Raw genomic sequence first — 23,984 nt, forward strand, 5'->3', positions numbered from 1 at the left:
TACATATTTCCAATGGTGTGTTCCAAGAAACTAGACCTGCAAGTCTTTAAGGTTTCTCGAATTCTTGCCTTCAGACTGGATTGGATCTAGGCCTCCGCCTAGCATCTCTGAAAGTGCAGGTCTCTGCTTTGTCTATATGGTTTCAGCGCAGAATTGCTAATATACCCGTTGTTCACACCTTATTGCAAGGTGTTCTACATATACAACCTCCCTTTGTCCCATGGGACTTGTCAGTGGTGCTCCAAGCACTTCAGGAACCTCCATTCGAAACCCCTGGAATCAGTGGATGTCAAGTGGCTCACTGCGAAGACTGTTTCTTCTAGCTGTAGCATCTGCCCGTAGGGTACCGGATTTAGGGGCGCTTTCATGTCGCTCCTCCTTTTTAATATTTTGATCAGGACAGGGCTGTTCTTCGTACACACCCCGTTTTCCTTCCCATGGTGGTTTCTCGCTTCCACCTGAATGAGGGAATTGTGGTTCCGGTATTTCATTCACCAAACCTCTCGGCAGGTGAGGCTTATTCCACAAGAAGGGATGGCCAACTAACAGACAGACTCTGGCCAGATGGATTCGCATGGCTATCTCACAGGCTTACACGCAGACTGGCCTTCCTGTGTCAGCTTCAGTCTCTGCTCATTCTACTCGCTCTGTGGGTCCCTCATGGGCAGCCCGGCGTGGCGCCTCAGCTGAATAGCTATGCAAGGCGGCCACCTGGTCTTCTGTCCATACCTTTCTTGGGTTTTATGCCTTTGATACATTTGCCTCTCAGGAGAATCCTACGCCCGAAGGAAGCATCCTATCGGCTCAGGAGCGTTCCTGCCCTTGAACAACTGCTTTGGGAGATCCCCAATGTGGAGCCCTATGGACCCTGAAGAAGAGTTATGGTAAAACTTACCTTGGTTAATGCTCTTTCTTCGGAGTCCATAGAGCCCACAGGGCACCTGCCCTGTTGATCCTAGCTTCTATGGGTTTCTTCTCCTGGTCACTTGTTTCCTTCTCTGTATGAGAGTGTGATTCCTCAGTGTACCAGTCTTCCTTCTCTCCTATCCTGCTCTTGCCTTGGGCTTGTTAACAAAACTAAAGTGCTCTCAGGCTGTGGCTGGGTATAGGGGGAAGGACCAGAGCATCCTGGGATTGAAAAGCTTTGCTATTGGTGTCTGGTCCTCCCAGGTCCTACCTACACCCCAATGTCTCCCTGTGGACCCTATGGACTTCGAAGCAAGAGAGTTAACCAAGGTAAGTGTTACCATAACTTTAATTTTTTTTTTTTTTATAATTAACGCCTATACTGTGACTGAAGCATACATTAATACATAGCTACTTCTGTTTAACATAATTTTCCCTTCTCACCAGCTTTCCTCTATCTTAAGCGTGGGTACTTGTTCATGTATAATCTTGTGCAGTTCCTGGGATTCTCCTGGATCTTCATCAATATGACTATTAGACTTTTTATTTTAGGAAAAGGTGAGTGGACACTTTCTTTATCCTTAATTCTTGTTGTTATCTGCCATTCTGTGCATCTTATGCTAACCACACAGGTAGGTTTGGTCCACAGACTGGCTGAACATTGCATGTGAGCCCTTTATACAGATGTAGCCACGTACATCGTTGCCACGATGCGTGTACGCATGCATCGCGGCATAGTGCAGCAATCGTCAGGCTGCAAGCACTCTCAACCGGCGATTACCCCATTTAAGTCTATGGTGGGCATATGCACGCAATAGCCGCAGGCACGCTAGCCCGCCGCATAGCATAGATGAGCGTGGTGACATCTGTATATATAATTACAAGCTGATTAGAGTTTATCCACAGGGCAGAAAATTAGGTTAGTCCCTGTATCCACAATTGGAAGCATTTGTGGAGAATTTGTAGGCAAATTAATTTTGAGGTTCAGCCTGATACTTAAATCGGTGCAATTTGGACTTTTTGACAATATGGTGCGACCAGAATAATAGGTGAGAATAGTAAAAGGAATATAATGTAATTAATTCTTTGAAAAGACAACTCCTTTAAATCCATGGCATTAAATGAAATATAGATACTTATGTGGGAATGTCAATAACTTGCTAGGACTAATACTATACGGATGTTATTAAAGGAAGTAGTGTCTATATTTGTATACCAGACTTCTTCCTGCCTTTCCAGCCTATTGAAGCTTTGAGAGATTACAGAGCACAATACAGGTACGGGATCCATAATATAGAATTATTCGGGTGTGGTGACGGATAAGGTTTTTTCCCTGTAAATCTGATCCCATACCAGCAATTTAATAAAGAACAAAAAGTAATAAATTAATTGCACAAATCCATTGTCACTTTAACTGTATAAGAACAATATCTATGCATTTGTGTTATTATGCAACATCCTCCAACTTCCTAGTCTGTTAATAATCTACAGAGGGGTTAGGTACGGGATCCCGATGGTCAGGATGCCAATGCTCAGAATGCCGACAGCGGCATCCCGACAGTCAGAATCCCGAAAGATTTTAGTATTGCAACCCTATCCCTCCCCTCCCCTCCCGCAACTTAACCCTCCCCCTAGTGCCTGACTTTAACCCTCCCTTCCCTAGCCTAACCCTCCCCCTAGTGCCTGACCATAACCCTTCCTCCCCTAGCCTAACCCTCCCCCTAGTGCCTAACCCTTCCTCCCCTAGCCTAACCATCCCCTCCCGCAGTCTAACCCTCCCCTTAGTGCTTGACCCTAACCCTCTCCCTAGTGCCTGACCCTAACCCTCCCTCCCCTAGCCTAACCCTCCCGATAGTGCCTGGCCCTAAACTTCCCTCTCCTAGCCTAACCCTCCCCTATCCTAACCCTCTCCCTAGTGCCTGACCCTAACCCTCCCTCCCCTAGCCTAACCCTCCCGATAGTGCCTGGCCCTAAACTTCCCTCTCCTAGCCTAACCCTCCCCTATCCTAACCCTCTCCCTAGTGCCTGACCTTAACCCTCCCTCCCTAGCCTAACCCTCTCGATAGTGCCTGGCCCTAAACCTCCCTCTCCTAGCCTAACCTTCCCCTCTCGCAGCCTAAACCTCCCCCTAGTGCCTGACCCTAACCCTCCCCTCCCGCAGCCTAACCCTAAGTCTTCCCCTGACCCTAATAATTACCTCCGCAATCTGTCGGGATTCTGGCAGTCGGGTTGCTGCTGTCTGTATTATGACCGTCGGCATCCTGATTGTCGGGATGCAGACTACATCCCCTACAAAGTGTGCATGGATGACAGGGATTACGTCACATTTCTATGGCGTTTCCCATCCCACTTCACAGTGTGTGTACAATTTAGCATTTTATACTTTGAAGTTTGCAATTTCATTGCTCTATCAGTGCTTGAATGTCAGGAAAATCAAATCTGTTTACTAAATTACATGATTGAGGGGAGCGAACTCTGTATAACAGTGTGTGATGTCACATGTTCCCTGTTACTTAGTATGAGGGCAATACAGAGTGTCTCCTCCCTTACCAATGCTGCCATTATTAGATTATGCATTTGAGAGATAGGAAACCCAAACAATCCTGTTTCTATGATATTAATAATTATACTTTTACAAAATGCATATGGAAAATGGATATTATCAAATAATATTGAAGATATTATATATATTTTATTTTTTTATTTTATTTTTTTCGAACGGAACCACAAATGTTCTATGGGGTTCAGGTCTGGGCTGTTTCCCGGCCATCCCAGCACCTCTATGTCATTCTCCGTGAACCACTGTTTGCATATCCATGCAGCGTGGCAGGGAGCTGAATCTTGCTGGAAAAAAAATGGGACATTATCTGGAAAAAGATCCCTGATGGAAGGTAGAAGTTTTGGTTGTAGGATGGTATCAAATGTACTTTCTGCTGTTCAGTGTGCCATCTATGACATAAAGGCGGCCTCCAGCATCTGCTGTCATACATGCCCAGATCATGACACTTGTACCTCATCCCCGATGCGACGTCTCACATATTTTCCCCCATCACTACCAAATATCGATATCTTAGTTTCGTCACTCCATATCACTTGTTTCCACTGACCTTCTGTCCATGCAATGTGTTCTTTTGCCCACTGTATTCGTTTCTGCTGCTTTTTATTCAGCAATGGCTTTTTTCTGGGAATCCTAACTTCTAGGCCAACCTCCGTTAGTCTTCTCCGTACCGTTCTTGCACTGACGAAAACACCAGTTGCACTCAGTTTACTGCTAATGGCCGCAGATGACATCCATCTGTCCCTGACGCAAATTCATTTTATTCTCCTATCATCAACAGCTGTTGTGCACTTTTTCCGGCCTTTTCCTTCTTTGTTTTGTATAGATTGTGTTTCCTTTATAGCGTAAATAAAACTTTCGTACTCCTGATGATGTCACATTCCCACCAACTTCTCTTGCAATTGCTGCATACGAAAGACCATTTTCACGTAACGCCACAATCCTGGATCTCTTCCTGGGTGACCAGTCACCACTTTGCCTGGACGACATTGTTGTATTTATTTCTTACACCGTCAATAGCACTAAACACAAACATCCACCATAATTACACTTCAGTAACCAACTTTATTCTGCAAAATGAAACAGCCAAACTGACCTTTCCCACCTTTGAACATGACCTTGCACCTGCTCATAAACACCAGCTGATTGGTCCTCAGGACGACTATTCCAATTGGCTGGTAGTAGCTGTTACTACAATCCGCTTCTTGAATCTCACGCATCTGTGCTTCGTTGTCTGACTGAAATTAGCATAACTTCCCTTGTAATGCAAATATTTGACCTCAGTTTATTGTGCTGAATTCAGCATTAAATTTCCTTTCAATTGTTATATGGATCATTGCACTGCATGAAGTGAAACAGTTTATATAAGCATTCAAAGTTGAAGAACATTAAAATTTCAAAATGTGTCCGCAATTTTGGCCACCAATGTATGTGTGTGTATGTACATGTGTGTATAATATATATATATATATATATATATATATATATATTAAAATGTGTGTGTAAGATGAGGAAGACCGCTCCAAGTTGTGATTCAAACACCACAATATACAGCAACATTTCAGGCAGCTAATTGCCCTTTCTCAAACGATGTTTCTGAGACTTGGGTGTCTGAAACCTTGCTGTATATTTCAAATGCTGTAAATAAACACCTTGGTATTTGAATTATAACTTGTAGTGCCGTCTTTATTACGCTCTATCTACTATATCCTGGCACCCTTGATACAACATTGAACACTGGAGTACCTATTTCATTTATACGTCTCTCTACCTAGCAGGAATAGGCAAAGCATGCTGCAGAACTCGGGAAGAAAAACTGTCTGACCTCTGCTGTTCCCCGCTATGACATGAGACACGCACTCACCTGAGATTGCAGTTACCTCCTATAAGTAGTTCTGGCTCAGAGCTCCTGCTGTTAGTCTGTACACAGATCATGCTGCTCCATTGTCTCCCTTTTGTCTTTCCTGTTCCTTGTGGTGTACACTTCTAAAGAGAACAAAGTAAAGGTGTTGCCCGTATCAACCAATCAGATTGCAGCTATCATTTTATAGAAAGTAGTAGAGAAATGGTAGCGAGAATCTGATTGGATGCTACAGACAATACCTCCACTTATGCTATTTAGATTAAATGCCCTCCTTAATGAGTTATGTTCTGAGTTCAGTACAGGAGGAAATGTTTTTTCTAGGGAGTAAATTTACTAAAGTGAGAGTTTTTAGAAGTGAGTTTTAGAAGAGATGTTGCCCATAGCAGCCAATCAGATTCTAGCTATTATCTTCTAGAAGGTGCTAGTTAAATATTAAGTAGAATCTGATTGGTTGCTATGGACAACATCTCTTATAAAACTCACTTCTAAAAACTCTCACTTTAGTAAATTTACCCCTAGGAATTAGTTCATCTGCATTACATCGGTTTCTATGGGCAATACCGTGTGTTTTCCTAAGTGTCTTGAATTGCTTCAGTTTTAATGATGCAACGCCCTTATTCTCCAGCATCAGGAATGTTTGTGGTACGTGACCTTGCCTTCATGCCTGATGCTGTTTCTCTCCTTTCAGACTCTTTCTACGACACATTTCACACAATGGCCGACATGATGTATTTCTGTCAAACTCTGTCCGTTTTGGAGATAATAAATCCCTTAATAGGATTGGTGAAATCAGGAATTGTGCCAGCAGTGATCCAGGTACTATGACACTGACTTCTAATGCATATTTGATACATCTCAAACACTTATGTGGCACTAGCAACCATGTTTTTCTTTTCCACATTATTTGGATGTAAAACAGTTGGTGTGGATTGGAGGTTACCTGTACTGACTTTAAGACCAGAAAGGGGAGAGGTATCAAACCTGTGTGAGAAATAAAGTGAAGAAGTTTCGCATAGCAACTTCAGCAGCTTCTAAATGTCCTTTATCTAGTGCAGTTTAACCACTTGCCTGGCATGGTCATATCAGATACGACCATACCAGACTGGGCTTTCCCTGACATGGTCGTAGCTGATACGACGAGTCAGAAAAGCTCAGTGTGCGGCTGCTGGAAGATGATCTTCCAGCAGCCGCCTAGCTAGGAGGGACCTCCCGGTCCCTCCGCACTTTTCACTAATCCCTGTATGCCTCCTCTCCCTACCCCAGCCCTGCTAGAGCCCGGCGCCCGCAACTCCCACACACCAACAGCGCGCTTTCGGCACTGTCATAGTCTCCCTCCCCTGCCCTATTGCTAGCGGCAGCAGAGTGGGACTCAGAGCCCTGCTACGAGCGGAAGCCCGGCAGGACTCCCCACACCTGGCGGCTGCAAAGGACAGATCAGCCGCCGGAAAAATAAATAACGCAGCGCTCAGAGCTGACAGGCTCCCACCCCCTGCCCTGCTGCAAGCGGCAGCATAGCGAGACTCCCCACACTCGGCGGCTGCAAAGATCAGAGCAGCCGCCGAGAAAATAAAGAAGAGCGCTCGGCGCTGTCAGGCTCCCTCCCCCTGGCCTGCTATGAGCGGCAGCCCAGCGGGACTCCCCCACACCCGGCGGCTGCAAAGGTCAGAGCAGCCGCCGGGATAAGAAATAACACGGCGCTCAGCGCTGTCAGGCTCTCTCCCTCCCCCTGCCCTGCTGCAAGTGGCAGCCCGATGGCACCCCCCACACACACACACACACACACACACACACACACACTCACACTGCAAGGATCAGCCTGCTGTCCTCCAGTCCTCTCCCTCCCCCAGCCCTGCTAGAGTGAGGTGGAACTGAAGCAAGCTCCACCCCTAATGCAATACCGTGCCTTCAAAAAAAAAAATATATATATATATATATATATAAATATATATGGGTGTGTGTAACTGTGTGTGTGTATGTATGTATGTATATATATATATAATTATATAATTTATTAGGGATGTGCAGGCTCGGATAGGTTCGAGTTTGCACGTTGAGTTCGGATTTTTCCCTCCAAAAAAACGGAACTCAGAAAGAGGCTAAACGTCATCTTACGTGGACGAACATCATCATTCCTGGACTTTTGTACAAAGGTCAGGGATCTTTCTGCATGTTGAAGAGATCAATGACCAGCGAGAGCGCGCATTGCATTGTTAACGTGCCCACACACTGCACATTTTTAAACAATGTCGTTCCAATCAGTTGGAAATGGCCATATAGGCTAAAAAATCGTACCGTGTTTGGGGGACTTAAGAGCGATAGCAGTTTGAATGTCAAAGTGATTTTGGACTAGTTACTTTAGTCTTGTCCCTCTGTCCTAACAGTAGATCTTAAGATATGTTGAACGCAGAAGCCATGGTGGACAAAATGAGTAACAATGTACAAAAACTATAATCTGTTGTAAAAATCGTAATTATTACTCATTTGTCAGTGACGTATTAGAAGGATAACTCTACCCAAAACCTATTTTTCACCCAAATAATGAAATCTGCCAGGGTGTATGCCCAACGTAACAGACTATGGTCCCGATTCAGACCCGGTCGCTAAGCCGCGGACGCACACTATGGGCGATTATCGCACGTATGCATCAAAATACGCATGCGCGAACCAGTCACTACCGGGAATTGTGTGCTCGTAGTACACAGACTGGACGCTACTTCGAGTGGCAGATAGTGCCGTTTGTGGGTGGTAACAGGGGAAGGTGCTTGTGAACGGGGGAATGTTGCTGCGAACGCAGGCGTGTCTGGGCGTCAAAACGGAGTTTTATGGGTGTGTATAATTAGCAAAGATGCGTAATTGTACACGTCACTTGGTTGTATTCCAGCCTGCAGTGATCGATTTGCTTGCGGCGGGGTAGGGTCTACCTCAAGCGCTGCGTGCAGCTCCGATGGCTCTCGATGGTTCTGATCATACACTTCCTGGAGATGACTTATGTTAAGAAAGAAAAGTGGGCGTCTTTATACCAGTGTGCGTTTGCTCTGCCGTCGCTCTCTAATGCATAGAGGGCGTCCTTACACTAGACAGTGCGATCGTGGAATTTGCATACCCGGACCCTCTTGGCTGCGAGAGAGCGCAGCTTAGCGTCCGGGTCTGAATTGACCCCTATGTTCTTCTTTCTACTCAGACTATACAAAATGAGCCCTGGAACATACAGAAAATTATTATTGTTTAATCTTCAGGATCCATAGGGCTCCACAGGAAGACATTGGGGTGTAGGTGGGACCTGGAGGACCGGACACCAACAGCAAAGCTTTTCAATCCCAGGATGCTCCTCCCCTATTCCCCGCACACAGCCTGAGGGCACTTCAGTGTCATTGGTGTCCGGCAGGAGCTGGACCACCATTATAACAGAGGGCTGCATTAAGCAGCCCAAGCATTAATTTTATGATTTAATTTACTTTATTTTTTACGAAACAGGCGAGCAGCACCAGACTGTGCTCTGGTTGTCTGTGCTGCCACCCCATCACCCCTCTGCGGCGCTGTAACACCAAGCCTGTGCTAGGTACTCTCGGCGGGGTTCCAAGGGGGATTAGCTAGCAGGCTCCCCAGACTGCAGCCCGGAACGGAATCCAGGGGATAGGTAAGGCGGAACCACGTTCACAGGGACTCGCGTCTTAGTACAGTCTTGTCTCAGGAGATAGACCGGAGGCACTGATGTGGACACTGGCTTGCCCACTACTCCACTGGGGCAGAACGATAGTGACGCAGAGGAATATTATAGGCCAGGTGGTTAACGTTAGCCAGAAGATAAGGCGCTCTCCCTGCAGCCCCTCCCCCAGCTCAGGGTGCCTTTCCACTGCGGTCTTGGTGTTCCCTCAGCTGCTCCTCCCTCACCCTCCGCCCCCTCAGAGGCGAGCGGCAGCCATTTTAGGCAAGCAGGACTCCGGGAAACACTGGGTTCATCTCCCTGTATACCTCTCCCACTGGCCAGGTTCTAGAGCGCTATATCCTACCAGCCACTGTGGTCTCTGTAGTTGATTTTAGTGCCCATTGCAGACATGTTTGTATGTGACTTGTGCTAGCGCTAATCTCCACTTTCTATACTGTCAGTTTATACCTGTTTCTTTTTTGTACTATATCCTGACATACTAAGGTATAAGGGTGTTCATTGTACCTCACATCTGCAATATACGTGTGAGGACTATCACATACTATATACTGCCGTTGCACACTACACTGTGCCATATATAGCTCGGTTGAACACTAAATTGTGCCATATTACACATACTGCAAGGTGTTCATTGCACTAAATCATACTGTGTATTCTACTATTCTTGTGGCTATGGCTGGTAGAGGAAAGAATAACAAGCAGCCTGATGCTGCTCCTCCTACTCTGGTGTCTTGTAAGTCCTGCTCTGCGGGCTTAGCCACATAGAACCTCATTCAGGATGGTCTCTGTATTAATTGTTGCACAGCCCCAGGTCCATCAGCCCCGGTGTCTCTCCCTCAGGACCCACCCTGGGATGCCTTTTCACAAATGCTGGCAAAAAATGCGGACCAAGTAGCAATCCCCATGGTAACTCCCCCTATGGGATGGCCACAGCAGGTACCCCCTGCAAATCCTTTGCCTCCCACATGGATAGACGTACTGTCTACCTCAGTACAGAATTTGGCTAATACCTCAAAGGTTTATCTTTCTGCAGCATTTGCTGAAAAACCATAACCTACTAAACGTGCTACGATATCTCCCCAATCCACACAGGTATCTGATTCTGAGATATCTGGGGAGGCAGAAGACAGATCTCTCTCACTCTGCCTCCGTCTCAGGAGAAGAGGAGCCACCATCTAAACTAAATATACCTGCTCTTGTGAGAGCTGTTAAAACTATTCTACAAATAGATGAGGATGAGCCCACTCCTAAGAAAAAACATGCACTTTTTAAGTGACAAAAGGTTGTTTTACCAGAGTTTCCTCACTCTGACCAGCTATCTTATCACATGAGTCAAGCTTGGAATATGCCTGGTAAAATGTTTCAAATTCCAAAAAGGTTCAGTTCCTTTTACCCTCTTCCAGCTACTGATTGTACTAAATGGGAAGTTCCCCCATCGGTGGATTCTCATGTAACACGTCTGATTAAAAATGCCACCTTGCCCATTCATACTGCAACCTCCTTGAAGGAGACTACAGACGTATAGAAGCTTGTCATAAATCTATATACTCTCTTACAGGAGCTATTACTCTTCCTGCTAGGGCTACGGCCTGGGTGTCAAAAGCCATTGAGAGTTGGGCAGAGGCCCTAGAAGAGACTTTTCCCCCTGATGCTTCGAGGGAACAGCTGTCCTACATATCTCACATTAGAGATGCAGCCTCCTACTTAGGTGAAGCAGCTATGTATACGGCTCTCCTGTCCTCCAGGTTATCTGCCATTTCAGTAGTGGCCTGTCGTATTCTTTGGCTACGTTCCTGGAAAGCAGATTCAGAATCAAAACATGCTCTAAAGTCTCTGCCTTATGCAGGAGCAGGGGCGTAGAGAGCGCTGCCGGGCCCCGGTAAAGAGGGGGGTGTGGCCTAATCGCGTTAGGCATGGCCACGCCCCCTTGTGAAACCCACAAAACATAGTTTTGCCGCGCGTGCAGGGGAGGGGGTGCTGTGAGCCCCTCAGTCCGAGGCAAAGCGAGGGGGGGGGGGCACGATCAGTGTGATCGCTCCCTTCCCCCTCAGGCATAGGAGATTGCTGTGGCTGCGAGCAATCTCCCACTGCATCCCAGCACACGCTGTGCGCTGGGCTGCTGCAAGGGAGGGGGGCGGCGCCGGGCCCCTCTGGAAGCCCGGGCACGGGTAAATTGTACCCGTTCCGCCCCCCTCTCCGCGCCCCTGTGCAGGAGACATCCTATTTGGTCCAGAATGATCAATATTAACCAAAAATTACAGTTATGGTAAAACTTATCTTTAACTCTCTTTCTTCGAAGTCCATAGGGTCCACAGGGAGACCTTGGGGTGTAGGTGGTTGTTGAGGACTGGGCACCACGCAGTTAAAGCTTTCAGTTCCCAGGATGCACTGGTCCAAACCCCTATACCCCGCCCGCGAGCCAGAGGCACCTCATGACAGCCATGATTTAGGTAAACACCCGTGGAGCTGTGGATAGTCCACAGGGCAGAGCCTGAAATTGGAAGTGTTGCTGTAGTATAGCAAACCGGAGATATCGCTGATGTGAGGGCGCCATAGGTACATGTAGGTACGCGTCCTGAATATCCAAAGATACCATAAAGTCCCCAGGCTCCATAGCTAGGATGATGGAGCGTAGAGTTTCCATCCTGAACCTGGGTATTCCTGAGGAATTTGTTCAGGGATTTGAGGTTGAGGATAAGTGGATGAGACCCAATCGGCTTTTGAACCAGAAAGAGGGTAGAATAGTAACCGGTCCCTAGCTGAGATAGTGGGACTGGCACAATTACCCCTGGTTGCAGCAAGGACTCTATGGCTTTCTGGATTTGTAAGGCCTTGTTTGGGTCTGAAGGAGGGCCTGTGTAGAAAAACTGGTGGGATGGCCGTCGAAGAAATATGAGGGCGTACCCGTGAGAGACCACTTTTCTTATCCAAGCATCCGAGGTGGTTTGACACCAGAACTGGGCAAACTGAAGAAGTCGACCTCCCACTCTGGGATCCCCCAGAGGGAGGCCGTCCCGTCAGGTTGAAGGTTTATCCTCTGGTTGTGAAGCAGGGTGTCTGGTGTTCCAGGTCTGTGTTGGTCCTGGGTTTGGCGGCCTTAGTGGAAGCCGACTGCCTAGGAAAGGACTGACCTTTTAAGTTTTCCTTGAGGATGAAAGGACCTAAAAGATGTAGTCCGTGGCTTTGCATTAGTAGTTGCTGAAGGCAGAAATGCAGTGTTTGATGCCGCAAATGCGGTTACAATCTTGTCAAGGTCTGGGCCAAACAAGATCTCCCCATTCTAGGGTAACACTTCTAGGCCTTTCTTGGAGTCCGCGTCCGCCTTCCATGAGCATAGCCACAGGGTACAGCGGGCAGACACTGCCGTGGCCGAGTCTCTGGAGGTTAGGAGACTAGTATCTAATGTCACTTCTCCAATAAAAGAAGCTGCATCTCGTATGTGAGCAACGAAAAACATCTGATCCCTAGAAGCATCTGAGGGAAAAGAGTCCAAGTGCGTCAGCCCAGCTCTCTCTAGCTTTAGCCACCCATGCAATAGCCATGGGCGGACGGGCAACAGCCCCTGAAAAAGAGTATATTGATTTAAGACAATATTCAACCTTTCTATCCGAAGGGTCCTTCAAAGAGGATACTGTAGGGATAGGCAACGTAGCGCTTTTAATTAAACGCATAACATGCAAACCCACCGCAGGGAGAGTCTCCCATTTTGAACAGTGAGCAGCAGGAAATGACTAACAGGAAGTCAAACCTTTTTGGGGTTGAAACCTCTTACCAGGCAATTGCCAGGCTGCCGCCATGTGTTCAGCTAATTGATCCGATAGAGGGAATTCTGCTGAAACCACTTTCCGTCGTTTAAACAGTGGGTGCTTTGATTTAGGGGCTGGCTCGTCATCTTCTATTAGTAAGATGGATCTAACAGCTCACACCAAGACAGGAATATTGATTTTAGACTGACTCTTGTCTTTTCCCTGAGGGGAGTCAGTGTTAGAGAGATCAGCATCTTCTGCCTCCTCAGATGACACTTCAGAATCTTGAGAGCTGCATGGACTGTGAAGATATACAGGACGCTTAGAAGGCTTACTGCATAGGTGCTTCACGCATTGCAACATAGTTTGAAAGGCTGTAGAGGTAGCCACTAGATTCTGTACCGAGCTAGAGAATATGTCTACCCATGGAGGGGGCACAGGAGGTACCTGTATAGCCTGAACCTGTTGTGGCAGACCCAGAGGGGGAATTATTGCCTGCTGTGGCAAGCCCATAGGGGAAATTACAGTCTATACCACTTGGCGGTCCTCAATAGTAGTCAGCACCTGAGAAAAGGAAGCCCAGGGGGGCTCTTGTGCAGAAGCTGGGGGGTCTGATGGGCCTGGTGGAGTATAACAATTAACACATAACCCATCTTGTATCAAATTCTCCTTACTTAAGCCTGCAGCACATAATTTGCATGATAGCAGTATAGGTGCAGATGCTTGCTTGCTACTCTTGCCTTTGCTAGACATAGCTGTAGAGTAGTTTCTACTTCAGGGTCCATAGGGGGTCCACAGGGTTGACCTTGGGGTTATAGCTGGAACAGGATCCATGGGCACCACACAGTTAAGCTTTTAGCTCCCAGGATGCACTTGGGTCCTCCTCTATACCCCGCCCCCGAGCCACAGGCACCTCAGTGTAAGCTGGTGCCCGGCTGGAGTCGGTCACCGCGCAGGGGGGCTGCAGGAGCAGCCCCCAGAAGCTTTTTATTTTAAGTAAAATTTTATTTATTTTTAATCTATTTTTACTACAGCCGGCAGCGAAGGGCTGTCTGTACAGACGCCCACGCTGCCGCTCTGATCCCCGACTGGCGCCGCGACGCCAGTACTGATCTGGGGATCGCGGCGGGAGGACAGAGTCCGTACTAGCCGGACTCTGTCTACCTCCCAGGACTGCTGCCGGAGTCGCCGGGGATTCAGGTAAGCCGCGCGTCGCTGGCTAGCGGCGGCGCGCGGAATGCCTTAAATGCAGTCCTTTAGCCTCCGGTCCTGGGGACAGACCGGAGGCTGCTGGCAGTGGCGGCGGGCCCCCCCCCATAACCCGTGGGACCACTAGACCACCAGGGATAACCGGCAAGCGGGAAGCCAGCATCCCTGGGGTTATGGCCAGCCAGGGGAGGAAGCCTTCCCTGTCAGCGGCTCCTCCCCTCAGCTCAGCGCGCCTTTCAGCACGCAGTCTGGCGTCGCTGAGCTGCAGATTACTCGGCCACTCCTCCTCTGAGGTCTCCAGCGGCCATTTTCCCACAGTGGCAGCGCAGATCTCAGGGAGCACGCGGACCGGTCCCCCTGTGTACCTCTCCCCTGATTAAGGACAGCGTACACAGCACTATAGCCCTCCCAGACACTGAATCTGGGCAGGTTGATGGTAGTGTAAAGGTGCAGTGAGTATATCTTCCTGCATGGTATGTGACTTTTTGCTAGTGCTGCCTGTCTGTGCTTATTTTCTACTTACTGTCAGCTTATACCTATCCCTTTACTTCTCCTACAAGCCCTGCAGGTGTGTGGGGGAGGGGCGTTTCTACTGACCTCACTTATATAGATCACGTATTTGTGAGGTCACATACAGTTGTGTGCTACTCAGTGCCATATTGTGGGCTGTTGTTCAGCACACCGGTGAGTGCGTTTCACTTCTACCCTGGTGCCAGATATATAATATATTCTGTCATGTCAGACGAGGAGGTTGAGCGCTCAGTGGCTCCGGTGTTGGCCTCCTGCGGACGCTGTTCTGCAGGAGTAGATAGGGAGGATTTGTCACAGGATGGCCTGTGTAGTCGATGCCAGGTGGCTCCTGGCCCATCCAGACCTTCTCTGGCGCAGGAACCACCGTGGGCGATGTTTTTTCAAGTGCTGGTGTCTATTGCGGACCGTCTGTCGGTCCCGACTGCTCTCCCTACTAGGGTGGTGCCCCAGCCGACCATCCCCCATTCCCCGGGTGTCCCGCAGTTATTGCGGAGTCCTCCTGGGTCTCAATCAGTTGGTCCCTATGCGGGGTTGCCTATGTATATACAGGCTTCCCCTGTGCCGCAGCAGCCTGTGGTACCTTTTCAGGCCCCTATGGCGACGCCTCCACCATGGGTGGATGTGCTCTCCAACTCCGTGCAAAATTTGGCGGCCGCTTCCTCGGCTTTTCAGTCAATGTTGCAGACTGACATGCCTTCTAGGATTTCTAAACGCCCACTCATGACACGGGCTGCTCAGGTATCGGACTCAGAGGGTTCCTCAGATGATGGGGAGGTCCCTGATGACACTGACTCGGACGCCTCGGTCCAGGAAATGGATACCAAGTCGTCCATTAATGTGCGAGCACTAGTTAGGGCGGTGCGAGCTATTCTTCTTATAGCGGATGAGGCACCGGTTCCTAGGTCGAAGTTTCCTAGTTTCAAAAAAACTAAGGTGGCTTCTGCGGTGTTTCCCCTGTCGGATCAGTTGACGGATCATATGGCGGTAGCTTGGCAGGCGCCCAGTAAGAGATTCCTTCCTCAGAAGCGGTTGGCTTCTAATTACCCCTTCCCTGAGGCACATTGTAAAAAATGGGAAACTCCACCGGCGGTGGATTCCCATGTCACCCGTTTAACTCGGGGCGCCACCTTACCATTACCGTCGATATCCTCGCTGAAGGATCCCACGGACAGGAAAGTTGAGACTTGCTTAAAGTCTATTTACTCCCTCTCCGGGGCGGTGGCCCGACCGTCCATGGCCATTTCCTGGGTGGCCAAGGCCATTGAGGGGTGGGCCAATGCATTGGAAGATACCTTCCCGGACGACGCTCCGGATGTCCAGCGGGCGTTGTTGGGACAAATGAGGGACGCAGCTTCTTACATTGGAGAAGCTTCTTTAGATGCTAGTCTGCTGACCTCGCGGGTATCGGCTGCAGCGGTGTCTGCCCGCCGATCCTTATGGTTGCGGTCCTGGAGAGCGGACTCTGATTCAAAGAAAGGTCTGGAGGCCTTACCTTTCAATGGGGAATTACTATTTGGTCCGGACTTGGACAAAATAGTGGACACCCTGGCTAAATCCAAGTCGGCCTTCCTCCCTTCGGCGGCACTGCCTGCTAAGGTTCGGAGTTCGGCTTTTCGTTCCTTTCGGGTTCAGGGTAAGGCGAAAGGTCAGTCCTTCCCGAGACAGTCTGCGAGTAAGACGGCCTCTAAACCCAAGAAGCAAGCCTGGAGTGCTCGGCGCCCTTCTTCCAAGCAGGAAGATAAACCTGCAGCCTGATGGGACGGGCCTCCCTCTAGGGGACCTAAGAGTGGGAGGCCGACTTCTTCTATTTGCCCAGTGCTGGCACAATACCACCACGGATGCCTGGGTTCGAGAAGTGGTCTCCCAGGGGTACGCCCTGTCTTTTCGGCACAGACCACCCCACCAGTTTTTCTGCACAAGTCCTTCTCAGAACAAGACCAAGGCGTTACAGGTTCAGGAGGCTATAGAGTCCTTGCTGAAAGCAGGGGTCATTGTTCCCGTTCCTCTATCACAACGAGGGACGGGGTATTATTCGTCTCTGTTTCTGGTGCAGAAACCCAATGGTTCTCATCGCCCTATCCTCAACTTGAAGTCTCTGAACAAATTCCTCAGAGTTCCCAAGTTCAGGATGGAAACGTTACGTTCCATCATTCTGGCGATGGAACCGGGGGATTACATGGTGTCCCTGGACATCCAGGACGCCTACCTCCATGTTCCGATAGCATCTTCACACCAGCGGTATCTGAGGTTCGCTATCCTTCAACACCACTATCAGTTCCGGGCGCTACCCTTTGGTCTCTCCACGGCACCGAGGGTGTTCACGAAGATTATGGCGGTCATGGCCGCACATCTTCGGAACCAGAATGTACGGCTGCTGCCGTACCTGGACGACCTCCTGTTGCTGGCGAGCTCCCCGGAGGTACTGCTTCAACATCTCCACCTGACGATCGCTTGCCTGCAAGCACACGGGTGGTTGATAAATTGGAAAAAGTCCTCTCTGATTCCATCACAGCGGATGGTTCATTTGGGAGCCCTGCTGGATTCGCGTCAGCAAAGGATCTTCCTGACTCCGGAGAAGGTCGCCTCACTACAGCTGCGGATACGCAGTTGCCTGAGCCGTTGCCGCCTGTCGGTCCATTCGGCTATGAGAGTTCTGGGGTCCATGGTGTCGACATTCGACATGGTGGAATTTGCCCAGTTCCATTCCCGGCCCCTGCAGGGGCTGATTCTATCAGAATGGAACGGGTTACCTCACCGGATCCGCTCTCAGGTGCTGGTGTTGTCTCCGGACGTTCGGCTATCTTTGGCTTGGTGGCTTCAGACAGCTCATCTGGTCGAGGGGCGCCCATTTTGGATCCCGGACTGGGTCCTGCTCACGACGGATGCCAGTCTCCGGGGTTGGGGGGCAGTGACCGGCTCTTTGTCGCTTCAGGGTCGTTGGTCAGCGGAAGAAGCACTTCTCCCCATCAACATCCTGGAACTGCGGGCAGTATACAAGGCCCTGCAGTCGTCCGGCCCCGCTCTTCACGGAAGGGCGGTACAGGTGCAGTCCGACAACGCCACCACGGTGGCGTATATCAATCACCAAGGCGGAACTCGCAGTCAGGCAGCGATGTCGGAGGTGTCTCGTATCCTGTCTTGGGCGGAGGGTCACATTCCAGCGATCTCGGCGGTCTTCATCCCCGGAGTCCTCAATTGGGAGGCGGACTTCCTCAGCCGTCACGACGTGCATCCCGGGGAATGGTCTCCTCACCCAGAGGTGTTTCAGCTACTCGTGGACAGGTGGGGACTGCCGGAGCTGGACTTGATGGCCTCCCGTCACAATCACAAGTTGCCCGTTTACGGGTCAAGGACAAGAGACGCAGGTGCAAGTCTGGTGGACGCGCTGTCGGTGACATGGACGTTTCACCTGGCGTATCTGTTTCCTCCGATATCCCTGCTTCCTCGGGTTCTGCGGAAATTCAAGCAGGACGGCGGCATGCTCGTGCTGGTAGCTCCGGCGTGGCCCAGACGTCCTTGGTACTCCGATCTGAGGAGCCTCTCCATCGACGCTCCGTACCTTCTTCCTCAACGTCGGGACCTGTTGTCTCAGGGGCCCTGCCTTTACCCGGATCTGGGTCGGCTGTCTTTGACGGCATGGCTCTTGAGACAGCCGTCTTGAGGTCTCGGGGCTTCTCCAGTTCGGTTATTGGTACGATGCTCAGGGCACGCAAGCCTGCTTCAGCACGGATTTATCACAGAGTGTGGCACACTTACTTTCAGTGGTGTGAGTCCAGACTTTATGATCCTCAGGTGTTCCGAGTTTCTAGGATCGTGGAATTTCTTCAGTCAGGATTGGATCTCGGCTTACGCCTTGCATCTCTGAAGGTTCATGTGTCCGCCTTGTCCGTGTGGTTTCAACGGCGGATTGCAATACTACCAGACGTTCACACCTTTTTCCAAGGTGTTCTCAGGATCCAGCCTCCCTTTGTGCCTCCTGTGGCTCCTTGGGACTTGGCGGTGGTGCTACGGGTCCTGCAGGGTCCTCCGTTTGAGCCTCTTGAGGCGGTGGAGCTCAAGTGGCTGACATTTAAGACGGTTTTTCTCCTGGCAATTGCTTCGGCCAGGAGGGTGTCTGAATTGGGGGCGCTTTCCTGTCGCCCTCCTTTCCTGATTTTTCACCAGGACAGAGCGGTGCTCCGCACTCGTCCTGAGTTTTTGCCCAAAGTGGTCTCGAAGTTCCATATTAATCAGGAACTTGTTGTGCCAGCTTTTCAGTCCCCTGATCTTTCAGCTGGTGAGACTTCCTTAGATGTGGTCCGGGCGCTTAGAATTTATGTAGACCGGACGGCTTCGGTTAGGAAGTCTGATTCCTTGTTTATCCTCTTTGGTTTTCACAAGAGGGGTTGGCCTGCCAACAAACAAACGTTAGCCCGTTGGCTTCGTTCCGTTATTTGTGAGGCTTATGCACAGGAGGGCTTACCTGTGCCAGCCTCTGTTAAGGCTCATTCCACTCGTTCTGTGGGTCCCTCTTGGGCTGCTAGACGTGGCGCTTCTGCTGTTCAGCTGTGTAAGGCGGCCACTTGGTCTTCAATTCAAACGTTTTTGAGGTTCTATGCGTTTGACACCTTTGCCTCTCAGGATGCATCCTTTGGGCGCCGGGTACTCCTTTCAGCACAGGAGCGTCCCCGCCCTTAGTTGTACTGCTTTGGGACATCCCCAAGGTCAACCCTGTGGACCCCCTATGGACCCTGAAGTAGAAAACAAGAGATATGGTAAGAACTTACCTTTGTTATCTCTGTTTCTACGAAGTCCATAGGGTCCACAGGACGCCCGCCCTGACGCACCTGGCTTCAAATGGGCTGTGTGGCTGGTCACCGGTTTTCCGTCTCCTATTGCTGTGAGTATGGTTTCTTGTGTGTTCCAGTCTTCCTTCTCTCTGTTCCATATTCTCCTCCGGCCTAGGCTGCTTACCAACTGAGGTGCCTGTGGCTCGGGGGCGGGGTATAGAGGAGGACCCAAGTGCATCCTGGGAGCTAAAAGCTTAACTGTGTGGTGCCCATGGATCCTGTTCCAGCTATAACCCCAAGGTCAACCCTGTGGACCCTATGGACTTCGTAGAAACAGAGATAACAAAGGTAAGTTCTTACCATATCTCTTGTTATAGCACACAATATGGCACTGGGTATAATGCAACCACTGGGTATATAGGATAGAAGTAGGAATGCAATATACTGATTCTGTCTTAGGCTTGGTCAAGCTGCAGGAGCGCCCAGCACAAATATGGCATTGTGCTGTAACCAACTGTATGTGACAATCCTCATCAATACATTAATTGTAGAGATGTGAGGTACTGTGAAAAACCCTGAATACACCTGTATGTTAGGGCAAAGTCAGAAATAAAAGGGAAAGAAATATGCTGACAGTATAGAGTAATAAACAGACAGGCAGCGCTAGCATAAGTCACATACAATGCAGAAATACAATATAACTGCAGAATGGCACTACAATTAACTACACAGATTCTGTGATCAGTGACTCAACATCTGGTAGGCTATAGCACTACATAACCTGACTCCAGGGAGAGGTATGTGGGGGTACCGGATCCAGCGTTTCCCAGAGAGCTGTGGCTGAGCCTGGAGAAAATGGCCGCCGGAGACTTCTGAGGGGGCGTGATTGGAGGATAGCAGCTCAGGGAAGCGAGACCTCAGAGAGATGGCACTCTGAGCTGAGGGGCTGCTTTAATGGGGAAGGCTGACCTTCCCATGCTGAATTTTTAACCACCAGGACGCTTGCTTCCCGCTCCATATGTACTCTGGTGGTCTAGTGGATCAAAGCCTGTGTTCACTCTCTGCTCCTCCGGTCTGTCCCCTGAGACCGGAAGTATGACTGCCAATCCGCGGGTCACCGCGAGCGATGACCCGCCTTACCTGTCTCCTTGTGTCCGGGCTCCAGTCTGGGGCCGTCCATGGGGCCGGCTAGCGAGGACCTCGGGATGCCTGCCGAAATCCCCAGCCGAAGCTGGCGTTGCGGCGCCCAGAGGGGTGACGGAGCGGTAGCGCAGACATCCTGAGGGACAGTCCGCTGCTGCTCGCTCAAGATAAAGTACAAAAGATAAATAGAATCATAAATATAAAACTATTTCGGCTGCCTAAGCAGCCTACTGCATAATGGTGACCCCACTCCGGCCGGGCACCGACGAAACTGAGGTGGCTCGGGAGTGGGGTATAGGGGGTTGGGCCAGTGCATCCTGGGAGCCGAAAGCTTTAACTGCGTGGTGCCCGGTCCTCAACCATCACCCAAACCCCAAGTTCTCCCTGTGGAGCCCTATGGGCCCTGAAGAAGAAACTACATTTTTATTGATGGATGAAGATATCCTTTAATCAGAATTCTTAATGTGTTTTCACACTGTGCAGTACATGCTAGATGACTCCTCCATCATCAGTGGTGGCAAGAATAGAGTAATGAGCACTAATATGCTATGCACAGCTGTGTCTATATAATCTGTACATTGTGCAGGCTGACTGATAGGCTGCTATGGATACTTGGGTTCTGTATATCTAACACATCTTTTCTGCCTCCCTCAGGTGGTAGGCAGGAGCTTTTTACTTTTTATCATCCTGGGAGAAGTGACTGAGATACAGAACAATGGAGTCATCTTCTTTATATTCTACTCGTGGAGTGCCATCGAAGTCATCCGGTACGCCTGTGTGTCCTGTGAGAGAGGTGTCTGATAAGAATTCATCCTGTACAAATTACTCTGACCCGTCGGGAGAGCAAAGGTCAACTAGGGAGGAGGAGCAAGGCTCCGCATTGGTGCGCACAATACACTACAGAACATGCAAAGCTGGGTGTGGACACGCACTCACAACTGGCCACACCCCAACTCAAACCAGTCTGATGTCTCGTCTGTCCTTACTACGCTCCCTAAGTAGCTTCTATACAACAGGGAAAACCGTTTGATTGATGTATGATTAAGATTTTTGAGATATTAAATACTATGACATTTCTCCTTCATCCACTAGGGGACACTGTAGTGAAAACACTGGAGTATTAATACAGTACTTCCAAATGTTCAGTGTTCAAAGTTCCTAGATACATAGGATTAGAGATTCTACTTTGATTATATAGAAACAAAAAATGTTGCATGGTGCAGTTATTGCCTCCTTTGCCACCAGGTACCCATTCTACATGCTGGCCTGCATAGACATGGAATGGAAGCTGCTTACATGGATCAGATACACCATCTGGATACCACTCTACCCGCTAGGCGTTTTGTCAGAAGGTACGTTGTGACCTATATGAGAGGAGTAGCACAGAATCTCCATTTGTGTACATAGCTTTGCATTACCACCATCACCAGCATAAATACTTTATAGAAGTTCTGCACTTTTTCCCAGTGAGAGGAATAGGCTGCACTAGCTCCACTGTGTGTAGGTTACAGATACCCTTAAGTGTAAGGGGAGAATATTTGATTGCTTTTACTGGGAACCCGCGGCTGGTCCTTCCCCCTTTTTCCTCATGATATAAGGTCATAATCTTATTTTTTCCCATCATCTATCAATTCTCTGTAATATGTTGCTAGCTGGTTTACCCAGAAGAAGAAGAAGAAACATTAACATAATTAAGGTACTAAACTGAACTCTCATCCTACAGCTGCCTCCATTGTCCTGACAATACCAATCTTCACAGAGACTGGGAAATTCAGTCTCCACCTTCCATCACCCTTGAATGTGAACATCAGTTTTTCGGTCTTTCTAATTATTTACCTAGTCCTCTTATTTTTGGGTGAGTTTACTGTATTCTTACTATATCCTTTCATGTATTTCTATTATTACATAAATAAATTGCTGTAACAAGGCACACGGAGGGTGCAGGCTGATGTATTACAGTTGGCTAGTCCTACAATGTCATGCGTGGAGCTTGGTAATCTGCAAACAAATAGGTTTTTCTGTTACACTGTTGTCATTTGTATTTAACAAGTGAAATATTAGAGAAGTCCGCCATGCAGTGACTGCCAATATAAGTACTTTACTGCACGGACTCTAGTTAAAGTTGGGAAACAAAATGTTCCATTGTACAAACCAACAACTGAGAACATCTACTGTGCAGTGTGGTCAAATTAATTAATAAGATTTACAGTGAGTTTTTGTGGGAGGGGGGTTAACAAAAGTTAAAGAACTCCATACCCCATTTGTATTTGGACAATAAAACATGTTCCTACCAACTAACAGAATAAGAGACACAGTGACTAGAGTTCTTCTTTAAAGGTCTTTACCTGTAACATATATGGCTGCCTTATTAACAACAATCGCTTTTGTCTTACAACAGGACTTGTCATCAATTTCCGCCACTTGCACAAGCAGAGACGCAGGCGCCTGGGAAGTCGGAAAAGGAAGATGCATTAATGATGAGCTTTTTTTTTTTCTTTGGCTTAAAGGAGAATCATTTGATTATTCATGGTTATTGTTCATTCCCCCTCCCCTCTCCTTCCCTGAATGCAGTTTTTTGTTCCCCCAATACTGGGACCAATGTGTTACTTCTGAGTGTGTATCTCGCACACATTCCTGCTGTCTGTTTCACAGGCCTCATGAGGTCCAGCACTTCAGCAGCAATTGAAGGGTCTGCGATAGCAGCCTACACCTACTGTAGCTTCAATGTATAATATAGAAAGAACCATGGTGCAGTGCACATTTTACTCCCCACACTCATGGAGGTGGAATATTTTAATCATCACAGATTTAGCATAGAGACAACTCTCAGACGACTTAAATGTGCATCAGTAGGTTCCGAAATTGTATAGTTGAGAGATTAAATATACAATCCCTCTTTTAAACTGGTTATTAATTATATCCACAAGCATTAAACATGGTGCTGCGTCACCAAAGTTCTTGTGTGCTCTGGAACCGGAAGGAGTCGCATTATAATATTGTGCAAAATTAAACAGAATTTACAGTTTTAATGTATTGAGTTCTAAAATATTCATCATTTTATTTTGTTATATTGTGACAGTGGCCCCTTATTATTCAACATCTAAAATCGGAGCCACAAAACTGCAGACAAGCTTTATATGATATAGAGCTCTTTTTTTGCAGAAAGCAGCAGTAAGATTAGAGAACCCTAGGACTCAGGTTAGTCAGGAAGATCAGTGTGTGGTTAGATGCTGCAACAATCCCCCAGTTAGGCATTAATATGAAATAGTGTGCTAGAGAATGAGTGGCCTAGTCCTAGTACTGCCGTTGTCAGCCTTGCTGTAGCTTTCTACATGCTATTGGTAAAGAAGCACAACTTCTACCGGTGACATTGCAGCCAGGTGATTACCATCTTCAGCATTTGGAACTATACGATAAAATTACTTTTTCAATAAGTACAGTGCATCCGGAAAGTATTCACAACGCTTCACTTTTTCCACATTTTATGTTACAGCCTTATTCCAAAATGGAATAAATTCATTCTTGTCCTCAAAATTCTACACCCAATACCCCATAATGACAACTTGTGTAAAGTTTTTTGAGATTTTTGCAA

General features: G+C 48.5%; 1 protein-coding gene across 1 annotated transcript in view; it reads left to right on the plus strand.

Moving 5' to 3' along the window:
• Nucleotides 1-23,421, plus strand: part of HACD3 (3-hydroxyacyl-CoA dehydratase 3) — a 33,518-nt gene extending 10,097 nt beyond the window's left edge. The window contains exons 6-11 of the mRNA XM_088452749.1: nucleotides 1,354-1,464; nucleotides 6,016-6,143; nucleotides 21,047-21,159; nucleotides 21,638-21,744; nucleotides 22,116-22,247; nucleotides 22,791-23,421. Of these exons, the coding sequence (XP_088308875.1) occupies nucleotides 1,354-1,464; nucleotides 6,016-6,143; nucleotides 21,047-21,159; nucleotides 21,638-21,744; nucleotides 22,116-22,247; nucleotides 22,791-22,867 (668 nt within the window). The 3' untranslated portion in view covers nucleotides 22,868-23,421. The remainder of the gene's footprint in view (nucleotides 1-1,353; nucleotides 1,465-6,015; nucleotides 6,144-21,046; nucleotides 21,160-21,637; nucleotides 21,745-22,115; nucleotides 22,248-22,790) is intronic.
• Nucleotides 23,422-23,984: the final 563 nt, after the last annotated feature.

The sequence above is a fragment of the Taudactylus pleione genome, unplaced genomic scaffold, assembly GCF_031769625.1.
Source record: "Taudactylus pleione unplaced genomic scaffold, aTauple2 ptg000556l, whole genome shotgun sequence".
NCBI lineage: Eukaryota > Metazoa > Chordata > Amphibia > Anura > Myobatrachidae > Taudactylus > Taudactylus pleione.